General features: G+C 46.0%; 1 protein-coding gene across 1 annotated transcript; it reads right to left on the bottom strand.

Moving 5' to 3' along the window:
• Positions 1 to 1,027: 1,027 nt before the first annotated feature.
• On the bottom strand, positions 1,028 to 19,648 carry SLC10A1 (solute carrier family 10 member 1). The gene is made up of 5 exons (XM_008700240.2): positions 19,088 to 19,648; positions 9,659 to 9,869; positions 5,871 to 6,049; positions 3,594 to 3,790; positions 1,028 to 1,592 (listed from the first exon to the last, which is right to left on the bottom strand). Exons 1-5 carry the CDS (start codon positions 19,441 to 19,443, stop codon positions 1,486 to 1,488), a joined length of 1,050 nt encoding a protein of 349 aa, XP_008698462.1. The 5' UTR covers positions 19,444 to 19,648; the 3' UTR covers positions 1,028 to 1,485.
• Between the last annotated feature and the right edge of the window lie 273 nt (positions 19,649 to 19,921).

Raw genomic sequence — 19,921 nt, 5'->3', positions numbered from 1 at the left:
AGTCTGAGTATAATCCTAAGCAAAGTTTTAGGGCCAGCTTTTGTGTGACGTAGCATAACTTGTTTTCTTTAAATATTTCGTTCATCAGTTCTTCGAAGGATAATTCGAGAGTGCTAGATCTTAAGTCTAGCCCTGCCTTCTGAGAAAACGAATTCTGTTGGTTCTGCTTAACCAGGTTTCCTGGCAGGCGTGATGTCTATAGATGGTAAAACAATTTGAACAGATAAGTAATAAAGGGTGTAATATGTAAAAATAGTAGGCGGGTAGACCTTTTCACATATTTTTTTGAGAGCATTAGTGACCCAAATTGGTAATTTTTTAGGCTCCACACCCACTGTGAAGCCCAATGTGGGGCTTGAACTGAACCCAGAGATCAAGACCTGAGCTGAGATCAAAAGTTGGATGGATGCTTAACCTGCTGAGCCACCTAGGCACCCCCACCTCCCCCCAGTTGGTGATTTCTTAAAACTTGCTCTGGTATCAGGAGTACTGGTGGTCCTGGACATGCGGTGACTGATGCCCTAAAATGGTCCTTAGGGTTTCAGTCGAACTTAAAACAGTACAAAAATCACAAGTAATTAGGCATAGTCTGTTGCTTGCAAGTATTGTTTATTCTACCTAATGTTTGCGTGCATAGGAGTAATAGGTAAAACGTGTAAGTTTCGTTGGAGAAAATTTGAAATTCTAGAATGGTACTTTATATATAGAGAAACCACTTATTTTGCAGTAGTTTGCAGTACTCTCTGGGGAGATAATATGAAAATCACTGACAGCTAATGAATTGATGGGACAGATTAGTGAATAATTCTGTTGGTGTTCGCGATTTCGTTTTCCTGGCTTTTCCCCTTCTACTTCTGATTGTATTCTCCAGAAATGTCCATTCATTTCGTTACGGCTAAGTTTTTGACTTAGTCTGGTTTAATTGCTTTTGCACTTTATGTCTGCTTTTGTATATTTAGTGTCATGTTGGTGTTCTCAGGAGCTTTAATCCTAGAAATGTCAGAAGGCAAATTTTAAGGTTAGAAAGGACTTGGGAAGTTTAAAATCTGGCAGCATTCTGAGCATTTATTTCCCCTTTTCATTTCCCCTTTTCTGTCGTAAAGGTTGGAATAGGATTTGGATATTTGATTTTAGGGTAAAAGCCTTTATTGGCTAGTTCAGAAGTTGAGTGCTTCTTACATGCTTATGGAGCACCGTTCTGGAAATTTGGGGACAAAAGGCAGTTTGGTGTTTGTTTTTCATAGGGCTGTCCTTGAACAAGTCTTTATTTCCTAAACAACTATCAGTCGATGTTGGGGATAGGTGGGGCTCTTCAGGTAGACTCCCTGTCTGTCCTCCGTCCAGGCAAGGCTTGTCAGTTCTGATAGTTCCTGCTGGCAATGCTGGAGAAAGACTCCTGTCTCTGGTGTTCCTTTCATCTTCTGCTCTCTGTAGTTGATCACACTGAATTGCCCTCTGACCAGAATCCAGGCCCCTGGGGGAAGGCTAGGCTGTGCAGGGGGAGCACTCCTCCACTTTATGGGTGCCATTTCCTACAGTTCCTGGAATGGTTTCTTCAATTGCAGCAGTTGTGTAGGTCATTTTTGTTTTATCTGGAAAGTTGAAAAGGGTCAGGGGTGGAGGAGGAGAGCAACTGTAGTTAATACAAAGCTCGTTCAAAGACCGCACATCCTAGGTGTTAAGCATGACTTAAATTTTGGGGGAAGGATTTGTTTTCCCTTCAATATCCCTAATGGTATTACTACTACTAAGTCCATATTTACTGACTCTTAATCACTTCCTCTCCAACTTCTTGGTACAGGCAATACAGTGGGAAAGTTACGTGTTCAGCAGGGTTGACTTGCATTCGGGGAGAAAGCAAGCTTTAGGGGGTCTTCTAAGTGGAGTCTCCATGCCCCTCGTATTTAGTCACCTCTTTTCCTGCCCGTATGGAGGTGGTGAGTTGTGATCATAGGAGTCAGGGTTCATCTATCTTGTCCCCATTTGTGTAGAAGGGTACGGGACTCGGAAACACAAAAGGTCTGCACCGTGAGCACAGCTGCGCGTCAGTCCTTGTGGTGCCTTCGCTCCAGGAAGGCCATCTGAGGTGCACCGTAGCTCTGCAAACTTGGGAACCTGGTTGGTTGGTTCAGAAACTTTCACCTCACACTACTTTTGCAGGATAGTGGAGACTAAAGACTTCATGGGCAACAAACTTGAGTTACTTTCAGGTAAGCATCAGACTAGATTCTTTTCCATAACTCCACTGTGGGGTTGGTTTGTTTAAGATTTATCTTAAAGATTGTCGGGGGGCGGAGTGGAGAGAGCGGACACACGAGCAGGTGGAGTGGCAGGCAGAGGGAGAAGCAGGTTCCCTGCTGAACAAGGAGCCCTGTGCAGGACTCGATCCCAGGGGATCATGACCTGAGTGAAAGGCAGATGCTTAACTGAGCCACCCAGGTGTCACCTAAGATTTATTTTAGAGCGTGTGCTTGTGAACAGTGGGGGAGAATTTGCTGAGCACGGAGCCTGACTCGGGCTTGATGTCATGATGCTGAGATCATGTCTTGAGCCAAAATCAAGAGTTGGATACTTAACCAGCTGAGCTACCCAGGCCCCCTTCCGCTGTTGTGTTAAACCAACACCTAGAAAGTTCTGAAGTATGGTCAGCTACTTGTTTCTTTTGGGCTGCTTGATAAAATATCTTGTTAATTGTGAATGCACATTTGCTATCATGAGGTAATGATTCCACCAGGGAAGATTGTCTCCTAGGGTTTGAGTCAATCCCTGGGGTCAAGAAAACATCTTGAAGGAGCCCCTCATGGGAAATAAGATCCAGTTGAAGGATTTGAGTGGTTATACTGATCTTTAGAATTAAAAAGTAACTGAAATATCATCCAAAGGAAGGTTTCCTGATTTGAAAAAATGACATTTGTGGTTAAAGTCCACCTAGAGGAGGGGCCTTAGGGGGTTTCCTTGAGGATCGGTACAGTTCAATGTGAATAAAAAAATACTCTGAGCGATGCTGTGCTATTGTTTAGAAAGTAATTCAACAGTGATCAGACTAAGCTATCAATTATATTAAACCAGATTACTGTGATACTGTTTAGTAAGTTTACACTTAAGTTTTGTGTACTGTGTAACCAGAGTTGGAGTCTTTCGGCTCTTGGCCTATTAGGCTACACTGCTTTAATGTTTTCTTTCGTAAAAGAGTGCCAGTGGTGCTGGGGTCTAATCTGGCTCTTGGACAGGAGAACCTAGTCCTAAAGAAAATGGAATTTTCTAGATTGTGGGTAGGAGCTCTTCACACAACTACTACTTCACAGCTGTTTTAATACCCAAGACAATTCTGCCCTTTTTCTTCATTCTGAGTCTTCCGTGGTCTCCCTGGTTAAAGTCTGTCCACAGCTGATTGTTCCAGCTAGAACACTGCTGGAGTGCAGTTCATGGAAATAGCCCTGGTTCTTTGAAGTCCACTCCTACTTTTAGTGCTACCTGGTTTCTAGTGACTTGATAAGAGTTGACGCCCCATCCAAAAGGTCCCTGCCAGAGATGTGTTTGCTGGCAAGGATCAGGTCCAATAAGGGAGAACACAAAGGAGAGTGAATACTTACCCTTGGAAGGCTTGATTTTCTTGTAACACCGGAAGATGAAGATGAGAAGAATCCCTTCTCCGAGCTGGAAAATCATGTAGAGGAGAGGGAAGAAGAAAAGGGGTCCAATGTCTTCAGGGGGGAATGTCACATTGAGAATGGTGGAACAAAGTTGAACATTTTGGCATCCAGTTTCCATGCTGACAGTGCGGCTGCACCTGTGTAGGTTAAAAAACCAAAACACCCTTTTGTATCCCTCAGAAGGGACGTAAGGGTGTGAATTCACTTCGTCGCCCTCCCCACATTACCAAAGAAAGACCCATTCAAGGTGGAAGTGTGGTGACTAACAGGTTCGTGGCAGGGAGTTTTCATGAAAGAGTTTGAGTAGCGTAGAGATCTACCTTTCGCTGCTGCAGGATTACCAAATTAAAATTTGGAGAGAGGTCTGGCTGATGAGAGTTGAAAGTGTGAGCCGGTATCATTCATTGGATTCTATTGTTTACATATGGGGCAGTTGCAGTGTGAACATAAAGTAGCAGATTGTCTGAAATTCCTAGGGACATCGTCCCGTTCCCTAGTTTCTGGTTTGAAGATTTTCAATTCTGAAGTCATAATGATTAAGAAGCAAACTTGGGGTGCCTGGGTGGTCAGTCAGTTGAGCATCTGACTCTTGGTTATGGCTGAGGTCATGATCAGGGTTGTGAGAGCCCCAGGTGGGGCCCTTCGTTCAGTGGGGAGTCTGCTTGAGATCCTCTCCCTCTGTCCCTACACCCCATGCTTGCTCACTCACAAGTCTTTTTTTTTAAAAAAACTTCATTCATCCCCAATACCTATCTTTGGAACATACTCCCAGTTTTGCTCTTGTCCTGTGGACTAAAGAATGGGATGTTTACATTTAATGAATACACATTTAATTGAGTTGTTACAGTGTTTTAAAATAGTCACTAAAATTCTGAAAGCTGTCTCACATTTTTTATGGGGGAACTAACTATTCTGATGGCCCTTGATTGTGTGGCCATTTGTCACTGAAAATTGACACCTGGCGATCAATGACAGCCTTTTAACTCTACTATGTAACCACATGCTACATCCAGTACTTTATTAGTGTGGTTTTTAAATTGGATAACTTTTTAAGTTGTATTCTTAAAGCAATTCAGTTTGGGGGGCCGAGGGAGGGTACTAGAGTGCTACTAATGTTTAGACTTCTGCATATAAGTATTCATCTGGCTGAAAAGAGGCAAAGTTCCTGACATGTACTGCACTATGTAGACAGTGTGTCTGATTTTCCCATACCAGACTGTCAGGCTGACTGTCTCTGAAAAGAGCCCCTGAGTTTGTGAATTGAATTGAAGTACAGCAGAGGTCCACAGCCAGTTCAACTCTTAGTGCCACTTAGAGCTGTCACCCAGTGGTGTCCTTGTCAAGACTAAAGCGTCAGCAGGCAAGGAGGAAGATGATTGTCAACACATACCATGATGACTTGGAGCTCCTCCAGAGTCTAGCTACCAGATTGCAGCAGGAGATGGAATCTAGGCTCAGGAGGGAGCACTTTGTTACGAGCTGTTGCTCTTTGGGTTATCAGATGCTTTTGTTTCTAAACCATTTAGTAACTTACACCAATGTTTCTCACAGTCCAAAGTTCCTTGTTCAGTTGATGGATTTGTACATACTGCCAGGAAGATGACTCCCCCTGGGTTTTTGGGATCTTATCCTTTTCCTGAGAGACCAGGATAAGAATGAGGCCCATGGGACATTGAGATTTAAAATAATACCTATGTTCATAGCAGCATTGTCCACAATAGCTAAATCGTGGAAGGAGCCGAGATGCCCTTCAACAGATGACTGGATTAAGAAGATGTGGTCCATATATACAATGGAATATTACTCAGCCATCAGAAAGAACGATTTCTCAACATTTGCTGCAACATGGACGGGACTGGAGGAGATAATGCTAAGTGAAATAAGTCAAGCAGAGAAAGACAATTACATGGTTTCACTCATTTATGGAACATAAGAACTAGGAAGATCGGTAGAAGAATGGAAAGAAGGAAGGGGGGGTGCTAAACAAGGGGGAATGAACCATGAGAGACTATGGACTCTGGGAAACGGCTTCAGAGGGGAGGGGAGTGGGGGAATGGGATAGGCGGGTGATGGGTATTGAGGGCACGTATTGCATGGTGCACTGCGTGTTATATGCAAGTAATGAGTCATGGAACTTTACAACAAAAACTAGGGATGTACTGTATGGTGACTAACATAGAAAAATATTATTAAAAAAAATAATAATATAATACCTACCGTCCATTGAGGCGGAAGAGGCTGGAGAGGATGTAGCCCAGCAGGAAGCCGACGAAAGGCATCAGGGAGGAGGTGGCCAGCAAGTGTGGTGTCATGACAAACATGATACTCTGGCCCACATTAGTGACAGAGAGTGCTACGATGGCCACACTTAACAAAAGCATGATGACCATCCCTCCCTGTAAATGAGGACAGGAAGAAAAAATTAGGGTGGTGGGGGATAGGGAGGAGCAGGGTCTGAGGAAGCAGGGGTGGGTATCAAAGGTGGAAAATACTTTAATGAAAATTGGTATTTGAAGAGAAAGGGAGAGCAAAAACTTCGATCTTTTGAAATTCTTACGGGTAGCTAGGAAGCTGCTTGGATGACAGAGACTTGATGTTGTTACTGTTGACTGTTAACAAGAGAGCCAGATATTTACCAGCAAAATGAGTTTGGAAAGAGGGAGTGCAATTTGGGACAAGCAAGCTACGATGAACCACAGGAAAGTGCTGAGAACAGGCGACTAGGCTTTTAAGAGAGAAGAAGCGGGGAGGGGCTGTTTCTCGGAGTCCTCATTGGCAGGGCTGTTGCTGGGCAAGGAGAAATTCATTCTCCTGCTGGGGTATGTATAGTAAGCTTTCTTTGGGTAATGCAAGGCATGCTGTTTTTGGCCATTGGTAGTGCGGGAGAGCTCTCCAGGCCTTCTGGATTCCATTTTAAATGAGGTCTTTATTTTCACATTTCCCCCTTTCGATCAAGGTCTTCAAAAGCATTGCTGATCAAGAGTCAGGTTTTTTATATTTAGTGTTCGCATCTGCTAAAGTGGCATTGTCCCTCAGTGCCAGGAAGGACTTGTCCTGATTGTCATGTCCCATGTTGGAAAGTGCATAGGTTGGAAACTGTTGAGGCTACATTGGAGTAACATTGGAGGAGGGAGAGCTCTTATGCATTTCCCATCTGAGGTCTCTATCTTGCCAAGATTGTAAGCGTTGGAGATCATCTTGAAGTCTTTAAGCTAACATCTGCCTGTTGGTGTGTCACTTCTGTAGAGATCTGACAGGCAGTAAGTATGAAATTTAAAAATGATTATATAGCAGAATAATGAGTTTGTGTAATCGTCCTAAACTAGGATCCCAAACCTAAAGGCATCCAGCTAAAGCGGTCAAAGGATTGGGACGCCTGGGTGCTCGGTTGAGTATCTGCCTTCAGCTTGGGTCATGATCCCAGGGTCCTGGGATTGAGTCCCGCATCGGGCTCCCTGCTCAGTGCAGAATCTGCTTCTCTCTCTGCCCGCCGCTCCCCCCTACTCGTGCTCTCTCACTCTGACAAAACAAAACAATAGGTCAAAGGATTGATGGTTATGGTTGGAGAAAGGTTGAAACAAGGTACGAGAACACCTGGCCACAAGAGCCTAACCTGATAGGTTTTGCACTTATAATTTGGGGTAAGAGAAGTTGGTTACAGGTAAGGGATCTCTGACCTCATGAACAGATTGCAATTTCTGGTGATATCCAATAGTTAGAAAATTTCCCCACTTTTACAATAGATTGGGTCTGAGAAAAGGAGAAAAGGTTAAGAGGAAACATTGAGAAAAGGAATACAGGCCTAATCTCGTCATCTTGGGAAAGCTGTCTCCTTCAAGTGTCATCTGTTTCATTTCCTGGAAAACATCATTTTTAGGTCACGATTTTGGTGTGCAGGTCCCATCAGGGTTTGATGCTTTCTTTAGATGATCCAAAAGTCTGTTCCTCAGTCTGGTGGCACAAGAGTTTGTTAACAGTACCTGGTAGGGGCATTTTCAACAGGGTTGAAGAGAATCTTTCCTGAGCTGTCTTTTCCAGTAGGTGAAATCTCTAGACTGCAAGGTGTGACCAAAGGTTGCTAAAAAGTTAAGGATGAACTGAGAAATAGCTGTTGGATTTGGCAAAGAAAGGACAGGTATTCATCTTGCTGATGGATGGGAGACCAAGGAGAGAAGAGAGGGATTGAAGTAGCTGAGACTAATTGTTGAGGGCCTGTCACTTGTGGGAGCAGCCCTGGTGGGTGTGGTGGGAGTGGAAGGTGTGGGGGGAAGCAGGTGCAGGGGAGGGATGTTTCCTGAAGCGTGCGTAGGGGAGGAAAGGTAGGTGTTGGAGTCCAGTAGGGGTTGTTTTGTTTTGTTTTGTTTTTTGTTTGTTTTTGTTTGTTTTTAAAGATTTTATTTATTTATTCAACAGAAATAGAGACAGCCAGCGAGAGAGGGAACACAAGCAGGGGGAGTGGGAGAGGAAGAAGCAGGCTCATAGCGGAAGAGCCTGACGTGGGGCTCGATCCCATAACGCCAGGATCACGCCCTGAGCTGAAGGCAGACGCTCAACCACTGTGCCACCCAGGCGCCCCTTTTCTGTTTTTGTTTTTAAAGATAGGAGAGAGGTGAACCCGTATCAGTAATGATGGTGAAGAACCAACCGATACAGAGACTTAAGAAATGAGAGCAGAGGTGGGGGAGGCTGGGGGACTTGGGGGCCATAATCAATAAAAGATCTCTGAGAAGCAAGAGTGGAGAGAATGGGTAATGCCATCCAGAGCTGAAGCGGGGTGATTGAACATGGACAGGAGGAGGAATGACTTTTCCAGGTCTTCCAATGGGGTGGGAAAGAGAGCTGTAGCCACTGTATTAGGACTGGGCCAGGACAAGGGCAAACCTACCCTGCATGATGGTAGTGCGAAAATTGAAAAGGCCTGACAACTTGCAACTCCTTTGTCTCAGGCCCAAAGCTGTTGCCAAGCCTTGAGCTTCCAAGCAGCAGGCTCTGTAGGTTCGCCCGAGGCAGGGTCCTTCCTGAGGATGAGCATGGAGCCCCGGAGCCCCGGAGCCCGGCCCTGGGGGATGAGCAGTGAGCAGGAGGCGGAGACTGACGAGGACTGAGCGCCAGAGTTACAAAGTGGGTTGAGGGTCCATCGCAGCACTCGCAAGAGTCTACGATTCTTCTGAGGGCAAGGCAGTGGCGTGATGTCCTGTGTGTGGCCACAGTGCCCCTCCAAGGCCCCTGGGGCCCTACTCTCTCCCCTCCCTCCCACACCTGAAATGCTGGGAGTGCGTACACTACCTCTTCCCCTGTTCTCTGGCTTCTAACATCAGCCAAGTTTGCCCTCGTTCCCGCCAAGTTCCTCTATTCAGGCTTCCCCCCGAGGCTGACCCAAATCTACCCTTTCTTCATGGTCCACCCTCACTAGCCCCATCGTCTTGCATTCAGCCAGTACCTAATTATACACTGTATTTGATCTTACTTCTCATGTGTTACTTCACTTTCTGCTAATATCAGGCTCATTGATGACAACGAAACCTCAGAGTATAGCATAAAACTCAGCATCTAGTAGGTACGTAAGTTTTTTATTATGAAAATAATGATCATATACTTGTGTGTGGTATTTTACTTTTTTCTCCTAACTTTTCAAAAGTATTCTCATGTCCATTACAATCTCATGAAGTAGGTGTACCAATAGTAGACCCTTTACTTTTACTTTTTCTTTTTTTTTTAAAAGATTTTATTTATTTATTTGACAGAGAGACAGCCAGTGAGAGAGGGAACACAAGCAGGGGGAGCGGGAGAGGAAGAAGCTGCTGGGAGCCCGATGCGGGGCTCGATCCCAGGACCCTGGGATCACACCCTGAGCCGAAGGCAGACGCTTAACGACTGAGCCACCCAGGCGCCCCCCTTTTCTCTTTCTAATAAGGAAACTCACACAGAAAAGCTCAGTGACTGTCCTCAAGCAGTACACTGAGATGAAAGTGGTGGTGCTCCCTGCACAGGTCCCAGGTTCTTACCTTGTTGACATAGCGTACGTATTGTGGCCGCTTGGCTTTGAGGAAGATCCCAATGGTGCAGGGAATGAGAACCAGGATTAGTGATATCACAATGCCTTTGTAGGGTACCTTGTCCTTCAGATCCCCATCATAGATCCCCCTGGAGTAGACATACAGGAGGAGGGGCATCATGCCCAGGGCAAAGAAGGTGGAGCAGGTGGTCATCACGATGCTGAATGGGAGAAGCAGGAAGAGTACAGAGAGAGCCCATTAACATGGGCCATTCTATTGAGTACCCGCTATGTGCCACGCACTGTGCTAAGCAGCTTACATACACTAATTTCTTTTTTCCAGTAGGCTTGGGAGATACAGGCTATAGGTTGAGATTCTCACGTTCTTTACTTTCTGGTTTATCTTTACGTTATTTACGATAAATACAGTGTGTGTCCCAGACCCCGAATAATATAGCTTCTTAGCTCGAATCTGTATCCTAATTGTACTATTACCATTTCCATTTAGACTCCAGTACAAGTTAGTCCTGTATAGGGAGAGGCCTTCCGGAAAGGCTGACTGCAAGAATGAAGCAGCTAGGGAACATTGTTGGATTTGTGGATATTCATGTGACAATATATGACTCTGGCTTCCACTCTTGTGGGAAGGTTGGGCATGAGGGCTTGGCAATACCCCAGGAAAGCCCCACTAAGTGTGTGTCTCTCCTCCCCACAGCCCTATTACCTATCTGCGCTTCTTTGGTATTTCCATAGAGGTGAAATATAGCTTCAGTGAACATCAAGCATGGCCTAGGTCAAAGGGTGCAGAGTCTAGCCATCAAGGACAGCAACAGATAGAGGTATCACTAGGAATAAGTAGATGTCGGAGGTGCAGAGACACCCTCAAAGAATAGTGTGAACTAAATAATGGGAAAATCCTTCTTCCATGAATATCTAAAACACCTAAACATATTTGAGCTTGTAGGAAAGCTAGGGAGGTTCCCAGGTGCCAGCAACAGAATGCAAAGGAGTTGGTGGGTGAGCTCATGCCGGAGCCGCACTGTGTGGAGTGGGTAGGGGGTGGAGAGTTAGTCTTGGTAATCTGGAGACTTAAGTTTTCATGATAAAGGGAGGGACCCAGAACTGAGGTCTATACTTGTGAAAAGAGGAGAGTTGAAACCAAGAAATCAACGATAAAAGAACTACTGAAAAAATAAAGTAATAATTGCATGTGTCAAATATAAAATCACAATGGAAAAAAATATTTGGGACAGAATAATAATGCAACGCATGTTTTAAAACACATGGGAGATGACCTTGGATCGCACAATAGTTTCTTAGAAGTGACATTGAGAGCACACATACACACACAAAATAAATTTGATTTCATCAGAATTAAAAACGTTTGTGCTTCAAAGGACATGATCCAAAAAGATACACCAGTGGCCCATAAGCATAAGAAAAGATACTCGACATCATTAGGCATTAGAGAAAGGCCAATCAAAGCCACAATGAGATCACCATACTCACTAGTATGGCTACAATAAAAGTGATGGATAATAAGTCTTGGAGAGGATGTGGAGAAATAGGAATCTTCCTGTTGTTGATGGGACAGTAACCGTAAGACCCAGCAATTCTAGATACATAATCAAGAGATTTGAACATGTATGTTGACATAAACACTTGTATGCTAATGTTCAGGGCAGCAGCAGTTATAATAGCCAAGATGTGGAAAACAATAAAAATATCAACTGGTGAATGGTTAAGTAACCTATGGTGTATCCATACAACTAAATATTATTCAGCCACAGAAAGCAATGTTTTAAGTACCAGCACATGGTAACACATGGGCGAACCTTGAAGACAATATGCTACGTGAAAGAAGAGACATAAAGGGCACATATATGATTCCACTGGTATAAAGTCTACGGAGACATGAAATAGATGAGTGGTTGCCAGGGGCTTGGGTGAGAGACAAATGTGTAGTGACTGCTAACTGGTTTCTTTTTGGGATGATTAAAATGTTCTGGAATTAGCGGTGATAGTTGTACAACCCTGTAAATAATACTGAAAACTGTTGAATTATACACTTTAAAAGGGTGAAATTTATGGTGTGTGAATTATATCTGGAAAAAATAATTAAATCTGGGGAGCAGCTAAAATAATTCTTAGAGGAAAATTTGTATAGCCTCAAATATTTACATAGGAAAAGCAGATGACTTGGGATGCCTGGGTGGCTCAGTCGGTTAAGTGTCTGCTTTCAGGTCAGGTCATGATCCCAGCATCCTGGGATGGAGCCCCCCCCCCATTCCTTGCTCAGCGGGGAGCCTACTTCTCCCTCTGCCTGCCACTCCCCCTGCTTGTGCTCGCTCGTTCTCTCTCTGACAAATAAATAAATAAAATCTTTTAAAAAAGGAAAAGCGGAAGACTAAAAATGAACTAAGTATCTTAGAAAATTAGAAACAAAGGAAATTCAATGAAAATAGGGAGAAAATATTAAAGTTGAGAGAATAAAAATGTATATAAATCGAAAGGATCAATTAAACCAAGAGCAGTTTATTGTTTTGTTTTGTTTTGTTTTGTTTTGCCAAGTCCAAGAAAAGACACCTCTGGGATGACTAAGGAAAAAGAAGGCACAAATTGATTATATTGGGAATGAAAAAGGGTACATAATTAAAGACACATTAAAGATTTTAGGGAGTTATAGAAAAAAACCGAGGCCAGTTTTGTATTTTCATTTTTTAACTTGGATTGAATGGACAATTTCCTGGGAAATATAATCTATAGAAACGAGCTCAGAATGAAGCTGAAAACCTGAATCAACTTAGAATCACTGAGGACATGAAGTAGTGAAAATGTATCCTCCCTACATGATGTATATAGTTTTACAGCAGAGTTCAATTAGACATTCAAAGTATAGATAGTCTCAATATTGTATAGAGAATACAAAAAGGGGAAACATGCCCCAATTTATTATATGTGAATAGTATAATTTTATTTATTTTTTAAGGTTGATTTTTAAAATTTAAATTCAATTAATTAACATATAATGTATTATTTGTTTCAGAGGTAGAGGTCAGTGATGCATCAGTCTTATATAACATCCAGTGCTCATTATCACGTGCCCTCCTTAATGTCCCTCACCCAGTAACCCCAACCCCCAACCCCCCTCCCCTCTGGAATAGTATAATTTTAGAATCAAAGCTGCAAAAGGACATTATGAAGAAGGAAAGTTAGGGGCCATTCTCACCCATGAACAAAGAAGAAAATATCATAAATAGAATATTAGCAAATGGGGCGCCTGGGTGGCTCAGTTGTTAAGCATCTGCCTTCGGCTCAGGTCATGATCCCAGCGTTCTGGGATCAAGCTCCGCATCGGGCTCCCTGCTCAGTGGGAAGCCTGTTTCTCCCTCTCCCACTCCCCCTGCTTGTGTTCCTGCTCTTGCTGCCTCTCTCTCTGTCAAATAAATAAATAAAATCTTAAAAAAAAATATTAGCAAATGAATCTAACAATGCCTTTACAAAATAACATTTAGAATAAGATGAGTTTATCCCAGCAAAGTGAAAATGGGTTAACATTAGACAACCTACTGACATATATCACTGTATTATCACATTAAAGAAAAAATGGTTATGATCCTTTCATAGCTAAGAAAATTGTCATTCAACAAAATTCAGTGTTCATGCATTAAAAAAATTAGCACACTAGCAACGGAATGGAATTCCTTTTTTTTTTTAATTTTAAAGATTTTATTTATTTATTCAACAGGATAGAGACAGCCAGCGAGAGAGGGAACACAAGCAGGGGGAGTGGGAGAGGAAGAAGAGGCTCATAGCGGAAGAGCCTGATGTGGGGCTCGATCCCATAACGCCGGGATCACGCCCTGAGCCGAAGGCAGACGCTTAACCGCTGTGCCACCCAGGCGCCCCTTTTTTTTCTTTTTTTAAAGATTTTATTTATTTATTTGACAGAGAGAGACAGCCAGCGAGAGAGGGAACACAAGCAGGGGCAGTGGGAGAGGAAGAAGCAGGCTCCCAGCAGAGGAGCCCGATGTGGGACTCGATCCCAGGACCCTGGGATCACACCCTGAGCCGAAGGCAGATGCTTAATGACTGCCCCACCCAGGTGCCCCCAGAATAGAATTCCCTAACCTGAAAAGGGTATCTATCAAAAATCTACACCAAATAGTAAATGTTACAGTGAAAAATTAGAAAGTTTCCTCCAAGAAGAAAAATAAAGCAAGGATACCTGTTACCATCACCTCTATTGTAAATCACGTGTGTGTGTGTGTGTATGTCTTTGCTAGCACAGCAAAACAATAAATAGAAACTGTATAGGGATGGGAAAAAAAAAGAAATTAAACTTTCATTACATGCCAATGATTGGACTGTCCACAAAGGAAATACAAGTGAATTTCCACTATAATGAGAAAGTAAGAGAATCCATGAGTTTTTGAATGCATCAGCAATATTAAAAAATAAGTTGTGTCCTGATACTCTAGGAAAATAATTGGGACATAGGTTTTTTTCTCCCCACCCCACTCCACCACATGGCAGGAGGTGGATTTTTAAGAAGAGATAACATTTAGCAGATGTACACTTACTGGTGGTGAGCATTTTGTCGTGTATATAATTGTCGAATCACTATGATATACACCTAAAAATAATATTGTCAACTATACTGCAATTAAAAAAAAAAGAAATGCCATTTATAATAGTCACAAAATCTATGAAGTATTTAGAAATAAATCTAACAGACATGCAGGACCTTTACAGAAAAAATTATAAAACTCCATAGAAAGATATAAAATAAAGTCCTATCCCCAAAAAGAAAAGCTATATCATTTTCATGGATGGGAAGCCTCTAAATTTTTAATCTATTAATCAAAATTCCAGAAATATTTTTTGTAGACTTGAGACCTAATCCCCAAAATCAAATGAAGAGTTAAGAATGAAGAATAGCTAATGTAATTTTCTTTTTTTTTTTTAATGATTTTTAATTTATTTATTTGAGAGACAGAGAGAGCATGGGGAGGAGCAGAGGGAGAGGGACAAGCAGGCTCCACACTCAGTGAGGAGCCTGACGCAGAACTCCATCCCAGAACCCTGAGATCAAGACCTGAGCCGAAACCAAGAGTTGGACGCTTACTTGACTGGGCCACCTAGGCGCCCCATAGCTAACATAATTTTCAAGAGGAACTGGATGTGAAGACTTACCTTTCAGATATCAAGACTTAAAAGTCATGGTAATTAAGAAAATGTAGTGCAAGGTAACCACACAGACCGATAGAAGAGAGATTCCCAGATACAAACCCATGCATGTTGGTGAATTTTATCCATGTGAGAGATGGCATTACAAATTACTGGAGAAAAATTCACTCAGTGGTTCTGGGAATTCTCTCTATCCACTTGGAAAAGATAAAATTAGATTGCACTATACATAAAAATAAGATTAGGTTGATTGAAAATCTCCATGTGAAAAGCATAACTTTAAAACTTTTCAAAGAAAATGTAGGGAAATATCTTCATGACCTTGAGCATACTCAATGATTTCTTAAAGGAACCCTTCCAAAGCAGTCAAGGGAAAATATAGGTAAATTTGACTGAATTAAAATAAGCAGTCTGTATTATAAGACATCGTCTTCAAAGTATAAAGACCAGCCCCAAACTGTTGAGTAGACCATCGCAACACACACAAACAACAAATAACTACAAGTCAATGAGAAAAAACACAACAGTCCAATAGAAAAATCGGCAAAGGACATATTTCTAGAAGAGAACCAATGGTGAAACAAATCCATGAAAAGGTGCTAAAACTCCCTTGAAATCACATTTAAAACGCTGTGACCCATTTCACTCTCACCAGATGGCGCAAATCACAAAGTCTGACAATTCCGAGGACGGATGAAAACAAGGAAAACGAAGGATCTTCATACACTGTTGGGGAAAGTGTGAAGTGCAATGACTGCTCTGGAGACTTATTTGCAGGGGTGTGAACCGCACGACCTAGCCGTCCTGCTTTGATTATATGCACTGTCACAGGGGGGCACGGGGCGCGGGCACAAGACTGCAGAGCAGCAGAACATGAAATCCACATGAACAGACGTCTGCCCGTAGGACACAAGCCGTGAACAAAATGCACTGAAGTAACTCTTCTACTCACATGCCTGTATCTCCAAAGGAGCCAGTAGTCAGGTGGTCTGGCCAGCATGGCGCCGTTTAAATAAAACTTGAGAATGTGCAAGTACCACAATGGATCTTGCTTATGGATGCATACGAGTAGGTAGTAATAGTGTAAAAGGGTCTGTCCTCCCTTGGGGTGGGTAGAGGGGCACCTGACTGGGGAGGGGATGACACACGGGGGCTACAGTGCCAGCTATTGATCTCGGGAGAAAAGCCACACACAACTTGTGTGCTTGTTTTGATGCCCTCTAGCAAAGGAGTCATGCTTACTTTGGCTTGGCATGTCAGAAGTTCTGGAATTTTCTCGGGACGTGGTACACTCAGGCGGATGGAAACCATGCTCCAGGACCTCCAGGTACCTCCTAACTTGCTGGTGTCTCTGACCGTCGTCAGAGGGACGGCGGGGGGCGGGGGGTGACTTGTCCAGACTCTAGCTCTGAGATCGGTGCCCGTTCCACAGGAACAGCGTGGACCTGGCTGCCGCTCGGGGCGGGGGCGGAGGGCCACAGGGAAAGGGGCACATGTGGTTTTTTACTTCTCCTTCCTGCTTCTCCCAGCACTGCACACGTCCGGCTTTTGGACATCTGTACACCCTGTGGCAGGGACAGGTTTGGAGCCCTTGTCAATAAAGGCCCTGGAGGCTGCGGCTGAGGGAGCGTGGGGGCCCGACGGCCTCCGCTGAAGTGTGAAAGCCCTGGAATGGCTCCTGTCTGGTCCTGGTTAGGCTTCCTAGGTCAGGGTGGGGGGGCCTGCGGGCTGGTTGAACGTGAGGGGCCGCAAAGGCGGTCAGAGGCGTTCAGGGCCCCCTGGCACTCTCCTGTCTCTGAATAGCACGCTCGCTTCAACTTTAAGGGCATGTTCCCTTGCCTGTGGGTCACCTGCATTCTCGGGAGCTTGTGTGTGGTGGCCCCCTCGAGGAAGGGGCTGCCGTGCCTGCCTGCCCCATGGCCCAGCCCCAGACTCACTCCAGCGGTGAGGAGCGATACCGGCAGGAGAGGCTTCCCGCAGATTCCGGGAAAGCTCTGGCGAGTCTCTGGACTTTGGCTCCTCATCATTAAAGCGGAATCGGGGTCCTGAGATTGGGCCCCACTCTGCATGGGAAACCGTCTGGCGGTGTCTGGCTTACGGAAGGGTCTCTGACTGGTAGCCTCTGAGCTCCAGCGGCCCCGCACATGTCCTGTTTGGCTTGCACAGGGTTTTAAAACAATTTTAATGAGTTGCCATTACTGAAAACTTTGGAGCTTCCATGTAAAAGGGAGATTCTATCCTCTCTTGAAGAGCAGGAAACGGGCGGCGGTGGCTCCACGCTCCCACAGACCCACAGAACACCCACGCCAGAGACGTGGCATCGCCCTGTTTGGGGGACCCGTGCCTCACAGCTGGCAGGCCACCTCCAGCCACTTTGCTCCTTTATATTCATGCCTGGCCCTGAAGGGATCTGAGTGAAAGGATGGGATTTGGAGCCTCCCAGACCTCGGACAAACGCATTAGCCTCTCTGTGGCTCAGTTTCCTCGTCTTGAAAATGGGACTCCGCCCAGCGCCTCCTCCCAGGAGGCTGCGAGAGGGTTTCATGGGAAGTGCTTGCTGCAGGGCCTGGCTGTGTTTTATTGTCGGTATCATTTCATTACAACACATGTAAGGAGTTGCCCATGAACTCCAGCTGTCATGGAGAGTCTGGCGCCCGTGAAGGCAGACGATGGGATACGTGCTCTGCTGCTGGGCTCCGACGCATGGTTTGATGCGCGCGGACGTTTGTCTGTGGGAACGGGCTTTATGCAGCAGGTGGGCATCCCAGCATTTTCTTTGTGGGGTCTTGGGGGAAGTGGGGGTCCCCAGGGGCCCAGACAAGGAAGCTGAGCATGAGGGCTCATGTTCCTGAGCCGCTGGAGGCTGGGCTGGTGGGGCCCTCGGAGCTCGCAGACGCAGGCATGCTGCAGACCCTCACTAGCGCCCACTGGCGGATGAGGCTGGGACATCTGGTCACTCACACAAACACCCCTTCTACACTGAATTAAGCTACAGTCCGGGTTTCTCAGGACACAGAGCCTGCAATGAGCCTTGTTCACAGGGCAGGTGGAAGACGGAGGGCTTGCTTTGCGGAGGAAGGATTTTAGATAGAGGGAAGGATTTCCTCACGGGTAGTTGAACTTTGAACATGTTCCCATGGGAGACTGTACAAGCCAAACCCCCAATTTGTACCTGTCTTCCCATCAACTACCTCAGTGAGGGCCAAGTCACATGGGTAGAGAGGCCAGAGCTCAGAAGGTGGGTCCCAGTAAAGACCCACTTTCTCTTGGTTTTTCATTTAAAGGGCGGTGGCCTTACTCTGCATCGCCTTCCTTGGCTGCGTGCTTAGTAAGGTTTGGCAGGTGCTGGCCAGGACAAGCAGCTGGACTGTCCGAACCCACTGCCCTGCCTGGCGTGGAATAGGGTCTCCACGGGGACTGAACCTCAGAGGCGGCAGGCTGGAGACGGAGGCTCTCGGAGAGGCAAGGGCTTTTGCTGGAGCCAGCAAGGGGGCTGTTGAGGCTGGAGCAAGTCTGAAATGGCCTCATCTGGCAGGCATTCTAGATCAGAGGCCCACCTGCTTGGAAGGACAGGTGTTCAGCCAGCTCCTGCTGAAGTGAGCCCTGATTTCTGCTGCGATGCTTTGGGCGAGAGGTTTAACCCGTATCGGTTTGCTGGGGTGCCCGCCACCCAGCATGGCCTGGCCGGCGCGGGAAACTCTAGGATCTGCCTGGCTGTGTCTTTGCATGGTTGTGTTCCTGTGTCTGACGGGCCCATGGGGGAAGTTAAGAGAAGCCATCCCATATGCCTGGATAGCTGGAAGAATCTTTGAAAAGTCTTGCCTGTTCTATAGGGATTGGAAGGGCTCTTTGGTTCTAAGCTACCTTGATTTCCCTGGAGGAGTTTGGAACCCATGTGCACTCCCTTGCCCACCAAGGTAAGTGGGCAGAGTTCCCCAGAGGCCTCCCGGGTTTGAATAGTGCTCCTTCTAATCAGTTCTTGTGGCCCATCTGAGATGCCTCTGGAAGTAAGGGGGTCTTCAGGAGGCCTCTGGACCAGCTGGGCCCCTTTGACTTGGTGCTTAAACCAAGAGGTACCCCAACTCCGGTCTCCAGCCCAGTATAAGCTCTTGACAGCAATGCCCGCCACCCCCTGCCCCAGCATCCCCCTGGCCCTGACTCACTCCCTATCCTGACTTTGACCCAGATCTTTCCCTAGACTGTCACATCTTCCAGCCCCAGGGGGCTCCCTCCTCGCCTCCAGTCCTACCTGAGGTTCATGTCCCCCTTCATGGCCAGACTGAAGACGTTGGACAGGGTCCCGCCGGGGGAGCAGCCGCAGACAAGGATGGCCAGTGCCTCAATGTTGTTTAGCCGGAACACCTTGCCCAGCGTGAAGGCCGTGAGAGGCATGATGCCATACTGCGCTATGAGGGCGATGGCCAGCCCCTTGGGCTTCCAGAAGTGAGCCTTGATCTTGCTGAGTTCCATGGTGCAGCCCAGCGAGAGCATGACAACGAGCAGCAAGAACACCAGGATGACGCTCAGTGCCTTGTCGGTGGGGCGCTTGCCGAAGTCGGGTGGGAGGGTGAAGTTGAGCGGGGCCGTCACGTTGTGGGCCTCCATCCTCCTGTGCGGCAGCGGAAGGCCGGGGAACCCAGCACAGCCCTTGCTCGCAGCTGACTCCCTTCCCTGCCCAGTCTGTGCTAGGTGCCTTCTTCAGTCCCCTCCCAGGGCAGCAAGCTTCGGGACAAAATGTGGCTCTGGGCAAATAGAAGGGTTATGCAACTAGTGCTGATGTCTCTCTGGTCGTGGCCCCAGAGGGGAGAGAACCCAGAGCCTTATCAGCCCGGCCTTCCCTGCCTCCTCCAACTCCCGCACCCTGTAGCCTTCCCAGGGGTCACACTTCCCTCGGAACACTGTCCTACCACTGGGACAAGAGAGCCATTTCTCTCCTTTGCCGACACTGGGCGCATTCTGCGGGCCTTCTGTCCCTGGGGACCTGCACTGATCCAGGTCTGGTCCTTCCTGTTCTCTGTTCAGTCCCTGATACCTCAATTCCCATTCAGGGGAAGATGCCCTCCCCATGCCCAGCGGGGCACCT

Source organism: Ursus maritimus, unplaced genomic scaffold, assembly GCF_017311325.1.
Source record: "Ursus maritimus isolate PB19 unplaced genomic scaffold, ASM1731132v1 scaffold_25, whole genome shotgun sequence".
NCBI classification, from domain to species: Eukaryota; Metazoa; Chordata; class Mammalia; order Carnivora; family Ursidae; genus Ursus; species Ursus maritimus.
The sequence above is the reverse complement of the archived record's forward strand: the minus strand, read 5'-3'. Positions and strand labels throughout refer to the sequence as shown.